The sequence below is a fragment of the Cynoglossus semilaevis genome, unplaced genomic scaffold (assembly GCF_000523025.1).
Source record: "Cynoglossus semilaevis isolate Cse_v1.0 unplaced genomic scaffold, Cse_v1.0 scaffold1099, whole genome shotgun sequence".
NCBI classification, from domain to species: Eukaryota; Metazoa; Chordata; class Actinopteri; order Pleuronectiformes; family Cynoglossidae; genus Cynoglossus; species Cynoglossus semilaevis.
The window spans coordinates 1,436-21,660 of NW_007585140.1; the positions used below are offsets into that span (position 1 = coordinate 1,436).

At 41.7% G+C, this 20,225-nt stretch overlaps 2 protein-coding genes across 6 annotated transcripts; one reads left to right on the plus strand and one right to left on the minus strand.

Moving 5' to 3' along the window:
- Window positions 1–96: 96 nt before the first annotated feature.
- On the minus strand, window positions 97–18,490 carry rassf9 (Ras association domain family member 9). 5 transcript variants are annotated; one of them, XM_008337631.3, is made up of 5 exons: window positions 17,921–18,490; window positions 13,233–13,320; window positions 12,967–13,142; window positions 11,225–11,595; window positions 1,722–3,686 (listed from the first exon to the last, which is right to left on the minus strand). In XM_008337631.3, exon 5 carries the CDS (start codon window positions 3,581–3,583, stop codon window positions 2,435–2,437), a length of 1,149 nt encoding a protein of 382 aa, XP_008335853.1. In that variant the 5' UTR covers window positions 3,584–3,686; window positions 11,225–11,595; window positions 12,967–13,142; window positions 13,233–13,320; window positions 17,921–18,490; the 3' UTR covers window positions 1,722–2,434. The 5 variants fall into 5 exon arrangements, 3 of the variants coding, with proteins under 3 accessions (XP_008335853.1, XP_024909623.1, XP_008335851.1); XM_025053855.1 differs by lacking the exon at window positions 17,921–18,490 and adding an exon at window positions 17,752–17,911; XR_523546.3 differs by lacking the exons at window positions 11,225–11,595; window positions 12,967–13,142; window positions 13,233–13,320; window positions 17,921–18,490 and adding exons at window positions 97–1,029; window positions 10,578–10,858 and having other exon boundaries at window positions 2,356–3,686.
- nts (neurotensin) lies at window positions 13,019–17,728 on the plus strand. The gene is made up of 4 exons (XM_008337632.3): window positions 13,019–13,152; window positions 13,747–13,808; window positions 16,050–16,232; window positions 16,490–17,728. The coding sequence occupies exons 1-4, from the start codon at window positions 13,092–13,094 to the stop codon at window positions 16,631–16,633; spliced, it is 450 nt and encodes a 149-aa protein (XP_008335854.1). The 5' UTR covers window positions 13,019–13,091; the 3' UTR covers window positions 16,634–17,728.
- Window positions 18,491–20,225: the final 1,735 nt, after the last annotated feature.

The window sequence follows — 20,225 nt, forward strand, 5'->3', positions numbered from 1 at the left end:
TCTCTCTCTCTCTCTCTCTCTCTCACACACACACCTACAGTCTCTATGTTTTCTTTCGTTGCTTCTCTCTTGGCGGCTACAGGGACGTTTTATTGCTTTTTTTTTGAGCTTTTATCCAATGATTCATGCACTTGGATGGGGTGGCATTTCAAATGTGTTTGATTGAGGCAATTAAACTGTGGGTCTTTGAACTATTTCACAAGTCCCAACTCATCCTGCTGGAACACAAGTGTGACTGGGATTGGCCAATGGCACCTGAGCCACTGTGAAAACAAAAATCCAGTTCATTATTCATGTGCTCTTGTTTCACAGTGTGATGCAGTGCAGCCTGTGCCGTTATCAAGTATTACTGTTCAGTCTCTAAACAAAAATATATGTCACAAATGACACCGGTGTCTACGTAGAAACTAGTGTAAGTTATTACTTATTACTGCATAAAGTGTGTATGTGTTATTTCAACTTGCACAGATTAGGCCACATTTCTGCAGAAATATTTTTGTGTGACTTGGTGATATGAAGTAGAAAATAACTTAAATTAAATCAGAGAAATGTTAACTGATGACTTTGATTTCACTTTTGATTAAAACAAGATCAAAAGATTGTCTTCACTACAAATGAGCACAAACACAGGCTGTAGCTACAGAAGGAAGAGGAAACGAAATGAACGTGTTTGTGTTTGGTTGTTTTTCTAGAGCCCACTGAACACGACAGAGAAACTGTTCGTCGAGGGAAAAGAAACGATCCATCAGGTGATTGACACATCTCTGATTAGGACAAAAGGATGTTTGTTCAAATGAATGAGCTGTAAAAGTTTGTTATATGAAGTCACACATCAAACATTTAACTAGCAGTAGTTTTGATTTCTATCTAAAGAAAAGTGTTTCCTCACCCGTCTGTCTGTCCTTCACTGCTGCTGGAGCTGGTAACGTTGACCACAGACACTGGTTTCCTCCCGTCGTCCTGATGGGCCGGTCTGGCAGCAGACTCCACCACTGAGCTGCATAATTGTCATTTTGGTCCACATAATTACTGTTGTTGGAAAAACAGGCGTGTAAGTCTCTGAAATGCTGATGTGTTGCTGAGAGATGAGATTTAACAGTCGGTGGAAACCAGGATGTGACATCACAGGGAGGGAAAAAAGAAAAAAAAACATTAGTTTTTGCCAATACAAATACTACTTTAAAAAGTACCACTAGGTTTCAACAGATGACGGTCAAATATGGAATCCTAAAAGACAAGGAACCACAACAGCAGTAATCATTGACTGAATCTGTTTTCCAGCTCCATGAAGTCTGAGCTCAGAGCACGTCTGCTGCAAGACAACAGGTGAGCGGCACCAGAACATCAGTCAGTCACAGTGTCAGTCACACAGTGGCTCTGAGGTGGGGGGACGGACGATTAGTGTGTGAAATAGATACTGTTTCCTCTGCTCCTTCCTTAGTCTTAGTCTGTCAGCAGCAGCTAGACGAGGAGAGGAGCTGCCTGTTGTTCTGTGCCTGGTCACATGGTCCCCGGTCACATGGTCCCTGGTCACATGGTCCCCGGTCACATGACTCTGAGGCAGCTTCTCTCCAGTTTTAAAGTGAACTTTCTCCTCCTGAGCTTCAGTGACTGACACTTTAGAACAGCTGATCACAGATGAACCACAGCTGGTTTGTCTCTCTGTCTGATTATTATTATTATTATTATTATTATTGCGACACACTGAAGCGCAGCCATCATTTGACACTTGCAGAAGAGAATTTATTGAAAGAATTGTCAAAGTTTACATTCTACTTCATCATAACTTGTGATTTCAAGATTGATTAATCATAAAGATACTAAATATAACAAAGATTGGTTTTAATTATGGTTAAAATGTCAATATTTTCTCCTAAAACCTGCTGTGATTTTTTTAACTGCAAGGCAAAAACATTAACATTAAAGAACACATTTTATACATACGTTATAAATAAATAATAGCTCCTTTTATCAAAATGTCTTATAAAATATTTACCTTTGCAGGAACGTATTGCTGTAATATTGTGCTGAAGTGAAGTTTGTGTTTTAATATAAAACAAGTTATTTGTGTGCAGTGCAGCTGCGTTAAAGAGACGTTTGATGAAAGTCATTGATAATGATCTAAAACGATGTGTGACGTTACATTATGTTTTGCTAACAACGATGCTAACAACGATGCTAACACCGATGCTAACAACGATGCTAAAGTTTGTGCTTTTCTATGTGGCATTACATCAGTGCTGAGGATTAAACTACTTTTTTTTTTTACATGTCACTGTAGAGAACACAGTGCTGTTATTGTGTGAAACAATAATAAATATTTTCATATTTCATACGTGTTTGCCTGGTCCTTACGTGTTGATATGTTTAACAGGTGGTAATCCTGCGCTCAGTGACGATAACAACAACAGGGCCTAAAGTGGCAGGTTCCTGTTCAGACGTCTGTGTCCAGTGGGGGGGGGGAGTCCAGACACGGGGACAGGGAGTCCTGACTGTGTGTTGAACTAATCCCAGTGTCTGAGTCTGTGTCTGCGATGTCTAGCGGGGACAGACTGTGTTTGAGTTTGACTGTCTGCTGCTGCGAGACGCAGCCCTGAGTCTGGTGTTCCAGAGGCGGAGGACCGGACTCGTCCTCTGTCATCTCCCCGATCTGCAGTGAGCTCAGCTGTGCAGCCAGCTGCCAACACTCCTGGTCCTTGGAGACCAGTGTACTGTCAAAGTACTTGAGCTGCTTGTCCATCTCTGCAGCCTGGTTGTGCAGAGACACACCGTCAAACAGGCTGCACTTCAGCTCCTCCTGCAGCCTCTCCAGTTCAGCAGAATAAATCCTGTGCTCTGTGTTGGAGGAGGTCCAGGAAGAACATGCTGCTCCTTCCTGTTCTTCCTCCTCCTCATCATGCTCCAGTGGGAAGGCGGCCCGCCTCAGTTCTGTGTCTATGTCCCTGGAAAGCTGAAGGATGAGCTCCTGGTGCTGCTGGAACTGCAGCTCCAGGTGTTCAACTCCGTCCCTGGTGTACAGGTACCGCTGCAGCTGATCCTCGCTCGGTTCCACTTCCTGTCCTCCACAGGAAGCTTCTCTTTGTGCCTCCAGCTTAAACCGTTCCATCCCCACATCCAGCTCCCTCATGCGCTGGATCTGCTCCCGAATGGTGTGGTCCTGGTCCAGGATCAGTTGCACCATCCGCTGAACCTCCTCAGCACCAGGGGAGCTCTTGCTCTCGTTATGAAGCTTCTCCAGCTTCCTGAAAGCTTTCTTCACCATGCGTTTCTGCTTTTCCGCAGGCAGAGACTGGGCGTACTGAGCCGCACGACCTTGCTCCAAGCGTTTCGGTCTGGCTCCTTTAGACCTCGTAGCCTTCTTGGTTGGCTGTGGAACAAAATCGCTCGTTTTGACCAGAATAAACTGGATGAAGGGACTCTGGTCGCCCCAGGCGTACCAGAGTCTCAGGATCCTGGTGAGAGGAGGCAGCGCTCTCTCAAAGCCCTTCCAACGCTCCACCAGACAGAAGTCTTTGGGTTCTCCCTGAAGGTGCCTCTGACTCTCCGGCACTGATCTGTGATCCTCTAGTAATGCCTGGATCATATCTACACACGTGGTGTGCTTGGTGACTCCACAGACGACTTTTTCCTCGTCGCAGACAGTGACCTGGATCTCTTTTCCGATCGCAGGCTCGACCTCTTTTGACCTACAAGTGATACAGGAAGAACAAAACAAAGACCAAAGAAAGCGTTATACAGAATAAATGTTCGTAAATATATTACCATTGACCACATGGAAAAAGGTTTAGTAATTCAACCTTCTCAGTATCTCCCCCTTGTATGTAACATTTGTCCTTAAAGACGTTCCACTTTGATGGTTTTCCATGGGGACGATGAGCAGTTACCGACGTTCACCCATTTCTTTGATTCTATTAGTCAACATCACGTAGAAATGATCATTTATTACTTCTGGATTTGGATATTTCACATCAACCTCCCCATTACCCTTTTGTCTGAACCTTCCAAATCCGACCTCTGATTGGCAGACAGTAATAATTTTTTGATGTGCCTCTAATGGAGCACCGGTAATATCCCATCATCAAATGGAAGGCACTGGCAGAGCAGACATCCACAACAAGGAGCTGTAATCCAATCAGACGATAGCAGTGCCCAACGTCTCATTTTAATTTGATGATAAACCATGACCAATCAGGCGATTACAAATATGAACCACAACATATAAGGACGTTTCCTGATCGACCCGTTCCTTAAGTCTAAGGATGACTTCCTATGATCCGACTGAACAGCACTAATAAAAACCAAAACTGAAGTCAGTTCGCAACAGCTAACACCAAGATGAACCGGTGGAGGCTACGCTACAAAAACTAAAGATAGCAACAGATATATGTGGAGATTTAATAAGGCAGTATTCAACAGCAATTTGTACGATTCAAATTTATGTTAGTTGACAGAGAATTCAATGAACAGATATAAATGTAAACATGAAAATCGCTAACATCTGACAGCGCGGGCGCGGCTGCCGTGATAAGAAAACGTTTGTAAACAACTCTGCTTTTATCAAAATCGCTGCCAAAGTAAATAAAAAAACGATGCAATAAACACACAGCGTTGTCTTATCTTCTATCAACGTCTATGGCCTCCTTCAGGCTCCAACAAACAAACAAACTTTAAGCTCATTACTGCCCTCTATTGGGCCAGTGACAAGGGAACAGTTTGGAACTCTGTTTCAGAACTTTTATTACTTTAGCATTTAAACCATAAAGGTTATTATATTGTGATATATTTCAGGTTGTATATTTTTTTCTTACAAACTAAACTCGTACTAACTAGTATCTTTAACTAAGCGGACAAAGATCACTGATTTCGTGGGTCAAAAACATCAAACAGAACAAAACTACAGTATTTACAGGAAAACACGCGACTCTGATTCTCAGGTTTTCTTGTCATATCTGACCTTTGACCCTTAGCTGCTGTGAGGAGAAGATAACACTGTTACTGCAGCACTCACTCCACAGATACTGAGGAGCAGCTGTAGGTGTTCAAAGTCCGGCTCAGGAACATGCACACGTTTCACGCTACAGTGATTTCATCTCTTATTATAAACAATAACAGAGTCAAGAACCTGAAGAACCATGACCTCCATGACCTCCATGACCTCCATGACCTCCATGTTCCTTATGTTCCTTTGGTTTTCAGCTCTCCTTCCTCTCATTACCTAATGAACCACAGTATGTCACCTTGTATGATCTACTTTAGCTCATTCACTATTTCTTAATAAACACCTTTTTTTTGGTTCCCACATGGCCTGAAACACACACACACACACACACACACACACACACACACACACACACAGAGGCAGGCCTGTGTAAAGTGCTGGTGAATGTGATACCTGTGCAACAATGGACCAGAGGCTGGTTAATGGTTATGGAGACGCTCACTGACAAACACAGCAACGCTGAAGCCCAAACTGTGCAAAAAAGTCGACCATATCCAACGACATGCGGCGACTTTGACCTCACAACTTTCTAAACAGAATTCCACGGCTGTACCGGCAAGAACAGAAGGAAGAAAAGTCGACGTAACTCCGTACGATTGTCTTTTTACTGCATTTACAGAACAACGTTTTCACAGGAAACAGATCTACATCTGTGAAACTGTCCGATTCCACGTGATCTGAGGAGACGCTCAGTGGACAAAATAAATTAAAATATTCAAACTGTCCAACATCTCATCACAGACTGACCTTCTTATCCACAGTCCATTGCACACAGACGAGGGTTCAGTGTTTGTCATCGTACCTGAGCTCCAAACCAAACTCATTCAGCCTGGACCACAACATCCTGTTATGTTTCTACTCACGACAAACAACGTTAATCAAAATGATAATAATTACTGTCAACACAATGTACTTCTAAACAAACAAATGCAAAACCTTCCAGACTTTTCCTCATTTTCTCAACAACATGCACCGACTGCTGGCCCTCAGCAACACATTTGAACTGTCAACCCAGTTACGGCTCTGCTACATCAACAATCCAGCCCTGCACATGAGAATGGTGTTTGTGTTCATATCTGCACAGGCAGGTGAATAAACACGCACTCTAGACAATCGGTTATTTCAGAGAGGGCGACCTCAGCCCTCAGCTGCACAGGAAGAGCGAACGGCCGAGCTGGGAAACACCTGCGTCTGTCCCAGTCCAAATATCACCAGTGTTCACACCACATCCTGTCTCTGAGGACGGACCAGTAAGAGCTGCGCTCAGCGTCTACGTCAATCTGACCAGGGTGTTGACAAATGAGGGGCTGTGTGTGGATCCCACACGTTGGAATGTGACCTTTAATGTTTCTGGAACATCTATTTAAAGGTTCATTGCAATTTACGACAATGGGAAAGAAAATAGAGCAGCAGTTGGTGTAGAACCTTTAACATATAACAATTCAGGTCTTTCTAGTAACTCATTTTGTTTTCAGTTTTTGTTTTCAAAAACATCACCTAAAAATAACAGACTCAAACCATGTCTTTGAAGTACAAAGGTTCTAAAACGTTAACTATTCCAATGATGTTAAAACTAATCAATCACCGTCCAGTGCAGGTGTAACCTGGACGTCGAACGGCAAAAAAATGTTCAGTGTGTCAAAAATGACACAAAACAAGTTGCGAAACATTCCTAAAAAATTATTTCCATCGTAAAGTCCAAGTACACGCTACAGGTGTGGCATGAACGTGACAGAAAGAATCGTGTTTGTGTGAATTCACGTGAATGGAAAGTTGTTTGAAACATCAATAAAAACAACCATAGAGTAAAGAGTAAAACTGACTGAATCGTTCACATCACATTATCAACATCAAAATGTGCAGCCGTTGAAATAACATAATGTAGTCTGCAAAACCCCTGGAGTCCAGGTGTGTGACGTCTGCTAAAGGCAGCAGCGACAACAACCGCTGCAGGTACAGAACTGCACTTCCTTGATACTGCAGCCCCAACATGTTCTCTATTCAACACCAGGCCATAATAACTACCTATACATGTTCAGGTATGGATGGAACGTCAAGTGTTCACATCAGTTCCTTTTATGGCCACAAGTCAAAAATGCTGACGCCTGACTGCACAGCAGGCAGTTCTGCGGCCGATTGAATCTCAGCCTATAGTCACTTCCATGTGGGCTGTGGCTTTTGGTGCAATTTGATCCACCGAGCTAGCAACAAACCTGCAGTGTCAGTGGTGCAGAATGAGGGCGCCCTCATGCAGAAGGTCACAGCTTTGGATAATGATGAACGCTGCACCGTTGTCACTGGAAAGTCCCAAACTTAACACCGAGTTAAACTTCTACATCTCTAACCTGCCTGACCTCGGCTTGACCCCAGCCGTGACCCCAGCCGTGACCTCTGAGACACGACAGAGGAAACTGTATTTAAATGATCCGACTTTTAGCAACCAACAGTTCCTGCTCTGTCATTTCCAGCGCGGCGGCGTGGCTAACTTCCATCCTGACTGCCATAGTAATGACCCTGAAGACGTTAACGGTTCCCCCTTGTGTCATCAATTTGAATTGTACAGGTTAGCGCAGAGGACTATGAGCTGCTGTTTCATACAAGTCATAACAAATTACAGCTCTCCACTGCCTCTGCCTGTGTCTGTGCCTGTGTCTGTGCCTGTGTCTGTGTCTTCACATTCATATTGGTCTGATGAGGCGGTGCAGATGTTTCCAGCAGAAACAAAGCCTGGATAAATATATCCTGTAGCCTCAGCTGTCAACAGCTCCTTATTTTCCCTCTATGGAATGAAAATATAAATAATATCCTGTTTACTTTAATTATAGCTTTGGTTTTCCAATTTAAAAAAAGAGAACAAATCACTTGACAAGTGAAATTAGATTTGATTACTTTTTTTTAAACTGTTTTTCATTTCACTCCAGCCTCTACTTTCACCTCACTTTCACAACGAAAAGGTAAGATTGTAAAAAAAAAAAACATGATCCTGACTTCAAATGTCTCCAGTGTAATAAATGTTAATCTTTGACTGAAAACGTTTCCTCCACGTTGTTGCTACAACCACAAACCAAAGGTGAAAACTGCATCATAAAAACCTCCAACATGTCAAAACACCAGGAAACTCTTATTAACCTGGAATATTTCTTTCAACTTCTTAGTTTTTTTTCTTCAAATTCCTACAGCTGGTAAAAGTGAGTAGGTGAACAACTATTTTAGGTAATATTTTTGGCTTTGTAACATGCAGGCAAAACAAGTCGAGCGTGGAGAAGAGACTACAAGGACGTTTCCTCTGCTCTTATCTGGGAGAGGAAATAACATCACTTTCCTCCTGGATTTGTTAATCTCTACGCTGATGACTCCTCCGACAGGCATCTGTGAGCAGAGGCTCCACCTTCACTTCCTCTGTTAAACCATCCACCCATGTTGTTTTCTACACACACACACACACACACACACACACCAACCCTGCTGATGTCACCAGATACTAAAGTCAAAGCTAAGATTAGCTTTAGGCTACACTTTAGGAGGATTCTTGCTTTTTTAGCCAATTATTTGAAAGAGTTTTTTTAACATGTGAAACACAAGGCTTTACATTTTCCTTGGACTCTTTGGCTTCTTAAGTTTCCAAAAGCTTAAGTTTTCTAAAAAAATTAAACAAAATGCATCATTGCCTTTGAGCTAATGATTCTCATTTCACAAGAACATCACAAACAAACAAACTGTTACACTGTAACACTGTTAGTCTAAGAAAACGGACCTCATTCTGGGACACTGACATCTTCTCCACATGGTTCTCACTCTACAGAACGGCTCAGCATCACCTGAAGGCGGTCGCTTCAATCAGGAGTTCGACATCTACAGATCTAAACACTTGAAGTAATTATAGGTGGTGAAACGGTAATTATGACACAACATGGAGAAAAGAAAAGACCCTGTTCTCTGGAGACTCTTTGAAGTACCCAAGAGTATTTCATCCAAACCAAAAGATACATTCATCATCCTGTTGGTGCCACTTTTATTGAGTGGCAATGATTGAACCTGTGCTGAATCAAAGCTCTTCTCCACAGTCTGCTGGGTGACGGGACTGTTTTAATATATTTATATATATATATATATAAATATATAAAACACATTTAAGAGCCGTGTGATCTGCTCCTGGCGTCACTGTGAGTCCTGCTCCGTCTTAAAGACTAGTTTATGACCTTATTAATCAAGTCTGCAGACAACAACTTCAGTCAAATCTCTTCAGACACAGATAACAACAGATAACATTCAGTATGATGTCAAAGTCGAGGCTGGCGTCGGCCCTAAACTGAGGCACAGCTAACATGCTACGCTAAAGATGGAGATATTTGGATGAAACAACTCCTTTTAAAATGTTTACAACACAAAAATAAAAGCAAACAGATTCGGCCCCAAAATGAGATGCTGACAAACAACAACGACAACATCACACTGTTTCACGTCTACAACCACAACACGACCACCAGCAGCATCAGAGCTTCAGGTTAGCAGCACATCCCAAGGTGTAATGCATTACCCATAATTCCTTATGTTGCTACTAGAGAAGCTGGTAAAGTCCAGAGGTGTAGAAGATTTATTCCACACCTCAAACGTTGTACTGAAATTTAAACAATAAATAAACACTTTTGGGGAACCTTTCGCAAACAATCATTGAGCTAGCTTTTTCGCTAACGGCTCACTTTTAATAACTAAGATGAACCAGTAGTTATGCTCTAGTATATTGTTAGCTTTCTGCTAACGTTTCACTACGTCTATGCCGACTTTTATACATCTTTTAGTTCATATTATCCTAGGTTTAACCTTTACTTGCTGTAAGTGTTGTCTTTTAGTTGTCATTAGTTAGTGGTCATTAGTTAGTGGTCTAGTGGACTAGTGGTCTGATTATTTGGTCATTTCTGAACAACTATCAGCCATTTCTCTAGAATTTTATCCAACTTTGAGGCATTTCTCTTCAAACTTTTAGTTGAATTAGCATTGATTTTAGCTAAGATAAAGCTAAGCAATGTAGCAAAGTATCAACTGTTGTTGGATTTTTAACTTGTTTTAACAATTTTAAATATATACATAAAACAAATACATACAGTAAACGCATATACTAAATATATATATGCACGAAAAACTTAAACAACAAAAGTTGACCCTTTTTGTTTACATTTTCGACCAGAATGGAGGCTTTTTTTGTTGGTTTTTCTTTCTTTGTAAAAAAAAGTAGATTTTAGAAACAATACTTTCCAACGCACTGTAATTATAGACGTTATCATTTATCCAAAAAACAGCATACGTCCTTCTATCAATGTAATCGATCAGATCCGACCTCCCGCGTTGGAAACCCGTTTGAAACAGTTCATAATATCAATGAAAACCACATCCACCGTCTGAACACTGCGGCCAATCAACACAACCATAAATAACTATAACACACCGAGCACCGGACGCTGTGCGTAAATCACGTCTGTCTCCGCCGCAGCCGCGGCCGCAGAGACCGAACTCCAACCGACGACGCACGCCGACGTCCATCGATCAGAATAATCTAGAATATTCATATTCATCAAAGTACCTGTTCTTCAGTCGAGCTTTCAGGAAGTTCTTTCCAAACGGAGCCATGATTCTGGAGCGACGGTCAAACTACCCGGAGACACTGAAGTGTCCGCTCATGGCAGGAGGAGAGTCGCGCACTGAGCGGCGTTTGGGAAAAGTTAGTCCCGTCCCGACTACAACTCCGTCCGCCGCCCCATTCCCACACACAGGAGGAGGTGTTTCACACGCGCGCGCGCGCACGGAAACACGCACGCACACAGAGGATTGTAACTGGTGAAACTCTGCCCCCCTCCACCGACATATTTAAATCAACTCAATCCAATATTATTATTAATACTGATAATAATGATAAAAGCAACAACAACAATAATAAACAGTTTGTGAGGTATAGTATAAGTTGTTTTCCAAATGGTGGCTCGTGACCCAAAAACGGTACGGTAACCTTTTTTGTCGGGGCTTTTGTATATATATATATATATGTATTTAAATTTCCCAAGATTTCAAAAGAATATATAGTCACTTATTTATAAACTAAATGAGTCAAAGTTGTCGTGACACTTGTTTGTTCATCAACATATATCAACAAGGTGACTGACAACAGGACGGTGTTGGACCAGATCATCAGCAGCAGAACTGTTGGATCACGGGGTAAAGAAAAGCTCTCACCTCTGCGTCCTGTAACTGGAGACTCTCTCTCCTCTCTCTCCTCTCTCTCCTCTCTGTTGGCTGAATAAATGTTGACTGAATCATGTTGGGTCACATGTGCACGTCGGTACATGTGACTCGGTCCAGAGGAGCCACTGGCCTTTGGCTAATATATACAGTGACAGTTGTCCAGAGTTGTCCAGAGTTGTCCAGAGTTGTCCAGAGTTGTCCAGAGTTGTCCAGAGTTGTCCAGAGTTGTCCAGAGTTGTCCAGAGTTGTCCAGAGTTGTCCAGAGTTGTCCAGAGTTGTCCAGAGTTGTCCAGAGTTGTCCAGAGTTGTCCAGAGTTGTCCAGAGTTGTCCAGAGATGTCCAGGCAGCAGGAAGACACTTCACTGCATCAACAACAAACAAACAAACAAACAAAAAACTTTTGTCATTTTCACCTACGTTTTTGGAGGTTTTTTTTTTTCATAATTAGGATGACTTCCAAATCCACACACATTCAGCACAAACACTTATACACAAACATATACACACAATAAGGCACCGTATCATTTAGAGAATGACTATTTGATTTATAGAAATGGCCAAAAAATGGTTTCAATCTTCTATGAAATCAATTTAAAAAAGAAATGACATCAAAGACCAAACTTTAAATCATTATTTTCATCTGTTTCTCTGTCATTTTATCTCGTTTAATTTCACCATATATTTCCTGACCAAATATATGAACTCGATCTATATTTCTTTAAGGGACCGTCTCCACACACTGCTCCCCGGGGCCTCAGCTGCCACCTGCTCACTTTGGTGATGGGTCAAAGGTCATTTTGGTCGTTGTGTCCAGTGGTGTAATGTGTGACAATGACAAGAAATTCACTTTCATAAAAAATACAAAAAGAGTGGTTTGTATAAAACGCTTTTTAAACGTTGATTGTTGAAGAAGTGGCTGTAAATAAAACCTCAGTCTGTGAGTCATGACGTTTCTCAGCTCTTCAGTGTTAACAAAGAGTGTGACGGCATCACAGTGTCATCACACAAGTGTTTGGCTTCTGATTTTCCACCTTTAATTCAACACTTGAAGTCTTCTGTACATGAAAGATGGAGGGTTTTTTATTTCTTCAGCTGGAGACAAAGTTCAAAATCGTAGGAGGCCGAAGCTTCTGTGGAAAATGATCTTCTTCGTTACTGTCCAACAGAGTGAACTCTTATCATAGTTTGTTTAATGACTTTAATCAAACCAATAAAACATCTTTGATTTGAACTCAGATTTTAGACAAATAAATGCCGACTAATGTGTTTTTCCAACAGGACATTAAAAATTTTGCCACTGACGTTGACGCCCATAAAAAATAAAACCTGACGTTTTATATATTAAGGAGACGAGGGTCAAATTTCTTTAGGTAAAAAAAAGAAAAAGAAAGAAAAACCAAATGACGCAAAAACCTCGGTGATGCTAAAATGACGTCTAACGAAACGAGGACACTGTAGCAGGAGAGGCAGGAGAGGCAGGAGAGGCAGGGGGTGGGGGTGGGGGNTGGGGTGAGGAGCAGCAGGTGGGGGTGGAGGTGTGATGCTGCTCCTGTGACATCACAGGCCTCTTATAAGGTGAGCCCACTTCACTGAGCATCGAAGCAAGAAACGCAACTGAAGGGAAGGAAGAAGAAACGCTGGAGTGAGCTGGGAGAGAAGAAAGAAAAGACCAAGACCAAGACCAAGAAGACTCAGCATCAGACACCCTCTATCTTCATCATCTTCAGCCTCACCTTGTGGACTAGTCTCTCTTCAGCTGAAGGCTTCACCGTGGGACCGTGTGAATCTTCAGTTAGTGTTTCTTTGCTCGTCTCCTCTCGTCGTCGTCGTCGTCGTCATCATCATCATCATCATCATCATGCAGGCACAGCTGGCGTGTGTGCTTCTCCTCTTCTTGACCTGCTGTGGACTTTGTGCAGGTAAAGACCGTTTTTCTTCTTCTTATTATTATATACTTTTTTATATAAATCCACAGTTTTGAGGGAAGAAGAACTCTCACCAGGTTCTCAGTCACACGTCCAGGTCACGGTCACGGCTGAAGAGTCAGAGAACTCTTTCACCTCGTCCTGTGCAGCAGGTGCATCAGTCTGAAAGTAACAAACAAACTGTTGACATTTGTGTATTTCACTGCATTCTTTACAGTGAACCCATGATATATGTGTGTGTATAATATAGTGACAACATCTCTGGTCTGGTTGACGATAACAAACAGAACAGAATCAGCATCGAACGGATCCACGGATCCATCGACTGAGATTCTTCACTTCTGATTTTGAACATTAAAACATTAAACCCATAAAAGTCAGAGCAGTGACCCTTCAGTTCAATGTTGGTTTCCTGCCACTTTATTTATAGGAAATTCATCAAAAATAAAAAATGATTGTGATCCTTCAAAGAAAGCAGAGAAAAAATAGTTCATAAAATAATAATGATAAGAAATCATTTACAAGTTTCTCATTCAACGTGAGTCAAATAAAACCCATCACTGATGTTGTTTTTCCTCCGAGCCACAGATGTGGACCCTGAGCAGCGAGCGATAGAAGAAGAGCTGTTCAACAGTTTCCTTAATTCTATGGTAAGAGGTTTTTTTATTTCTTTCATTATGTCTTGTCTTTATTTGACATCATTGTCATCAGACATGAAGAGCAGAACGACCTTTAACCTACACCACAGTTTGAAAATGATTAACTGGAATTTTAACTGAATTATTAAACAATCGTGACATCTTCTCAATTTGGAGTAAATTAGATTAGATTTGATTTTATCGATCAGCCCACCACTGAATCTTCACATGCAGTTGAACAAAAAGGTCAGAGGTCAAAATGTCACAACTAGAAAATAAAGGTGAATACCGTTTTAAATGAAAAAAAAGAAAAAAAGAAAAGGGGAAAAAGTAACAGACAAAAATTTGCAAATAAAAACAAATGACAACAAAAACATACTGTATATTCTATATTTACTGCACTGACTGTTCTATGTTTAATCACATGGACATTAATAATTAAACAGGGCATTCGTACATATTCATATTAGAGTTGTTAGTTAGATCTTGAGAAAAAAAATATGGAGGATAAAAAGTCGTGACGATTAAAATCTGGGGGCGGTAAAGAAAAAGGCGTTAAAGACAGAACCAGCCGAGGGGACGGGGGGACCGGACCAGTCCCTCCTCATCAGTAATCAATTACAATTGAACACAGACCTGAGGCTGTGTCAGACCCAGTCATGTGACCTCGCCCTGCAGCTGATGAGGATCCATGAGATCAGAGGAGTAAACTCCAGCGTTTCCTTCACGTCTCTTAGTTCATTTAAACCCAATTACACTCATCAATGCAGAGACGGTGTTTAAATGTCAGTGTCTGCGTCAGTGTCTGTGTCAGTGTCAGTGTCAGTGTCGGTCCCTGGTGAGGTTTTCGTTTCGACTCTTATTACTTGTTTTCCCCAGAGAAAGAAAGAAAACGTCCTTTCATATAGGTGTAGTACACATGACCACCTCCAGGTGGACAGCTGCTCATTAATGATTCAGACTTCTCAAAGGTTTTCTTTAACTTATAATAAACGATAATTACACAGAATACTGGGCAGAATCTCATCCACGCAAGTTTTACTTTTGTGGTTTTGTTCTGAAGGACGAATGAAATTATAAATTGATCAGAAAGTTTGAAGAGAAACACCTTTGTTAATTCATGAATTCCTTTTTTTAATGTTGATTTTTAACAGTCTCATGGCAAAAAGTTTGATTTCAATTGATTTGAACAGATATTTCAAATTTAAGTTCTAGCTTCTGTGCTACATTATTTGTATATAAAACTAGTCAACGGTCAACAAAACGTTTGCACTGATGTCACTTGTACATTTATTTTTTTACAGTTGGCAAGGTAATCTTAGGCATGTTAGCACCACCTGCTGGGCTGGTTTGTGCAGATTAGTGTAAAAATGTGCTAGAAATGAGTGTTGACTGAATAATCACAACAATCATACCAATAATTCATTAATAAAAGCTCATGTAAATGACAGACCCTAAATAAACACCATCACGGTTAAATTAACATTTGGCCTCAAAACACTTTCTGTCACAATAAGGTTTTGAAATCAACAACAAACATATGGCTCGTGTACAAAAGCAGCTCCTGCAAACGAAGCAACAACATGTAAGAAAAACACATTCTTCGCATAAATTGGTTCATTTAAAGCTAATTAAACTCATCAATGCACAAATGATTTGTTAAATGTCAGGAGCTGCGGACGTTTGTTCCCTGGTGATGTCACTGAACGTGAACCACAAAGAACCCACAACCTGCACGTCTCCTGCTCCAACACCTTCCACAGGGAACGCTCTTTATCTCATGAATGATGCAGGTGTCTGAGAGCACCAGCAGCCGCTCAGCATCACAACATATGAGCTACGACCGCCTCCGACCGCCTCCGTCTACTGGTCTCTGTGTGTGTGTGTGTGTGTGTGTGGTCTCCAACTCATAGACCTCAAAGTAGATTAGGACTGAGCTGATGAGGTTAGGTGTGAAATAAATATCACTGAGTGCGTCTGGTGTTAAAGAATGGTAAAGAGATGACACACACACACACACACACGCACGCACACACACACACACGTCCTCTTTTGTCTTCAGCAGCACTGCTGTCCATGTTAGTGTTGGATTGGACTCCAGCAGAGAACGGCTGAATAATTTGGTCTGTGCTCCAGCCTAACGTTAACCGATCAAAGTCAAACGTCTTCCTGTGCTTCTGGACTAAAATCTGTTTTTTTGTTGAAGATACACCGACTAAACTCCACCTCTGTTTCACTTTGCTTTCTTTGCAGACGACACAGAATAAGCACAACGCCCCCTACAGGCGTGTGTCGCTGTCAAACCTGTGCAGGATGATGAGTGGGCTGAGGCAGGAAACGTGGAGTGGTGAGGAGCAGGAGGAGAACCTGCAGCTGATGGAGGAACTGTCCAGCCTGCGACACATCTGCAGAGCGCTGCAGAGCCGAGAGGAGAGGGTGAGACAGCACGCACACACACAGACACATGCACAGACACACACACACCTCCATCCTCCTAACACTCCTCATTAGTTCTCCTCCTCAGCCTCCGTCCTTTTCCTTTACATTCTCTCCAATCCTCTCACGGTGGCCTCAGATCAGCGCTCAATCCCAGCGTCCTGTTACTCTGCCGTACAGTACGTGTCGCTGTCTCGGTCTTGGTCATGTGACACTCATCTGCTCCCCTCTCGTTTCCTCTCTGTCTCCTCTAACAGCTACTTCCCGACTCTGCAGAATACCTGGAGGAGAACAGTGACATTCCACTCAAGCGAAAATCACCCTACATCCTGAAGAGACAAGCGGTGCACAGCACCAAATCCCGGAGGCCATACATCTTAAAACGGAATACGCTTTACTGACAGCTCTTTCAGAGGCCAAAGGTCACGTGCGAGGGACCAGACCGTATGCTGTCCTAACTGTGGAGGCGCTGTCACTGTTTCTTTTCTCTCCTTTCTTGTGGCTGCAACGTCTTGATTATATTTCTTTACTTAGCTTTTTCATTTTTTAAAATAAAATCTACACCACAGCTGTCCGTCCGTGCAGTGTTGAGGCCTGTTCTCTGTACTTTCTGTCCTCCATATTAAAGGTTCTTGAAAATAAAATCCTGAGCATCAAACAAAATCTGTGGTACTCCTCAGAAACTATTTTTGTCCAGTTCTATTTCTTCACGGCAGACAAAGTCAAACTCAGACTCAATAAACGATTCATGATACAAAACTGCTGAGGCGCAGCGTTTTATTTTGCCTGAAGTTTCATTTACAGGCCACACGTTTGACCGGAGCAGAGCAGAGCAGAGCAGAGCAGATGACCAGGACACTGCAGCTCTGTGCTCTTTAATCAGAATCATTTAAAATCAGGGTTCCTTTGTGATGCAGTAGAAAAGCTGATCCCACTGAATGACTGATGTCACTGTAAACCTTAACAAGGCAAGCTGTACAAAAGAAGATGACTGAAAAATCTATTTGTCTGACAACCTTAGAATAATTCAAAGAATCCCACAGAGACAGGGATTTTCCCTCTGCAGATCAGTTTCTGTACAGAAGAATTAATCTGTTCACAGCCTGTGATTCACAGGTAAAATCTACCAAACTTTATCACTTTACACACACACACACTCTACTATTATTAAGCCTTTCCTTAGAAAAAAAAAGAATGCTGTGTTTGCCTGTTTCATGCAGCAGAGGGCAGTATTATGACATTTCATCTATCTAACGCTGGAGCTAATAAGAAAATAAAATAAAAGGATTGATGGGTGTTTAAAACATGTTCACTTTGACTAACTGATGAATAAACCGAACTCAACAATTGTGTATTTCATAAGAAAGACAAGTTTGAAGCTTCCCTCGTGAAGTTTACAACTTTACAACAAATATAAACAAAACTGTACTGTTGGAGCAAGTGGTTCACAAAATGAAGTTTTGGACTTTTAAACTAATAGAAAACAGTCAATTAAATCATTAAATAAAACAGTACTCACTCAAGTGCAACAGGCAAAATGGTAACTAAAATATCTGTGGCCGTTCATGACAGTTCATTCATTGGGTCAGTTGATTCTACCTGTTCATTTCTACCAGTCAAAGTGCTCGACAGACCAATGAGACTCCGTCAGTGAGTTCGTTCATCTGACGTGGACATGTAAGACTTACTCATTTGTCTCTGAAGAATGTCCACCCGTCGTCCAGTGAAGACTGCCGACTTTGTTGGCTCTTGTTAGGAGGGAATGGCGGAAGCTCCGGCGTCCATGTTGACTAGTGTTAGCAGCTAATGCTAGCAGCTGGAAACTGCTGCTAACACGAAGCCTGTTTTGGCTCAACACATCAGGTGCAGCGGTGTTATCGGTACTTTTTTTTAACATTCCGATCCGGTTGGTTATGTTTTTAACGAACTGACCAACTCTGTGATTTAGTTCTCGAAATTAACGCGTTAAACTCCCACTCCTAACATTTACACACACACTGTTCTAATCCACCGCAGGGCCCAACTTCCGGTCAGGTGCGTCAGAGCAGCCGTACCGGCCACAGGTGCAGTGACGCAGTACTATTAGTAACATTATCGATGTTAGTGTGAGGAGTAACGACAACAGAAACGATGTCACAGCTACAACAACAAAGTCACGCTTTAAAATAAATAAACAATAATAAATATAAAAGTTAAATATCCTTTAAAAAATCATATTATTTCCCTCAACTTTTAAACTCTGTTCCCCACCAATGGAGCCCGTCCCACACATTGAGAAGCACTAGATTTTAACCCTTTAATATGTAAATTCATAACTATGGTTTTAATATATATATATAACATATAAGTTATAATATATTTTTTAAGCCAGTAAACACAAATGTGAGTCTTTTTTCTGATTCATACACTGTAAAAAATCTAAGAACCAAAAAGAGATAACCAGCCTAACAGACAGTAACAGGTCACATGATGAACCTACACTGCACAAACCATTGGTAAAAAGCCAGTTTATTGCTTGACTTCTGAACTGCGTATCACATTTATCTGAACCTAAATGAACCCCCTCCCTGGACGTCTTTATAAACCCTGCTACAGAATCTACAGCAGAGGCTCAGTACAAGCTGTCAGCTGTCAATCACTGCACAGTCACTGACAGTTAGAACTCACTTCATTTCACTTCATTTTCCCTCCACAAATGCCAGGCTCAGTTGCATCAGTCTGGGCCAATGGCAGACTGCTACACATCACCGACTCTGCTGAGAAGGACGTGGGTCACGACCTCCTCTCCTACACCAAGCCGAGGAAATAATTGGGGACCTCCATCACCTCAGACACCACAAACTCCCCCGTGTACTTAGAGTTAATCAAACCTCCACGTCTCCCCCTCTACTGCTCCTCTGTCGTCAGAACAACAACAGCTCATGATTGGACGAAGATGAGAATAAGAATGGCCTGGTGAAAAGAAACGATGAGCAAAAAACAAACCCATCATCATGATACCTGGGGAAATATATAAATATGTATTACAATGGAATACACACATATATACAGTATATATGTCAGTTGAAGTAGTTTGCCTAGACTTCCACTAGAGGGCAGAATTGCTCCTCCGGACGACACGCCCTCGCTGCTCTGCTGCTTTATTAAGAAGCACCATCTCTCCTGAATCCTATTATCTTCGACTCTCATGTCCACGGACGTCAGACCCTGGAGACAAAATAAAACCCCTGTGTGTCCTATCATGTTGTTCCTCTATATATGATCCTCCTTCTCCCTGTATCTGTCTCCTCTGCTCCTCCACTAGCACTAGCACTAGCACTAGCCTCCTTTCCCATTGTTTCACTCTGATAACGATCTTCGACCCAAATAAATCACAGTCCAACGGTCCTCCACCTCACGCCACCCTCAGCCCTCTGTAAATCTGAGAGTGATTACCAATTTAATTAGCTTGGAACGAAACTCTGTCATTTTTCATTATGAACTTCAACTGAAACAGTAGCGTTTGTTAAATCTGAATTTGTTTTTTCACATTTTTTACACTCCTTTCTTCTCACTGATATATTTTATATTTAGGTCAGAGCTGCACATATATACCCATGAAATAGATAAATGTTTAGTTATGGTGTGAAAAAATTTATCATGGAGCACCTGGATAAATGTTTAGTTATATATAGTGTGAAAAAATTAATCATGGAGCACCTGACATTATTTTACATAAATAATGTAAACTGTTTTGAAAAAAAAAATCTAAAAATCCACCTTCACACAAATGTATGGCCGTCATCCAGATCACAACCTGCACCTTTTTCCTGTTGTGTATTCATACCAGACCTGACCTTTGACCTGTCCTTGTGTGCGTTCGTCCATGACCTTCAGCGAAGAAAGAAACACAAACAAAACACTTTCCTCCTGAGAAGCCTGAAACCTTTCTCACATATTTCAGAGCCTTTATTTACCCAGGGAAATCATGAGGCATTCTGGGTAACCCCCCCC

Coding starts and splice junctions, on each gene's coding strand:
- rassf9 (XM_008337629.3), bottom strand. CDS start 10,624: ATGGCTCCGTTTGGAAAGAACTTCCTGAAAGCTCGACTGAAGAACAG. Junction 3,687..10,577: donor AAAGCTCGACTGAAGAACAG/GTACTTTGATGA, acceptor TATCACTTGTAG/GTCAAAAGAGGTCGAGCCTG.
- nts (XM_008337632.3), top strand. CDS start 13,092: ATGCAGGCACAGCTGGCGTGTGTGCTTCTCCTCTTCTTGACCTGCTGT. Junction 13,153..13,746: donor CTGCTGTGGACTTTGTGCAG/GTAAAGACCGTT, acceptor TCCGAGCCACAG/ATGTGGACCCTGAGCAGCGA. Junction 13,809..16,049: donor ACAGTTTCCTTAATTCTATG/GTAAGAGGTTTT, acceptor CTTTCTTTGCAG/ACGACACAGAATAAGCACAA.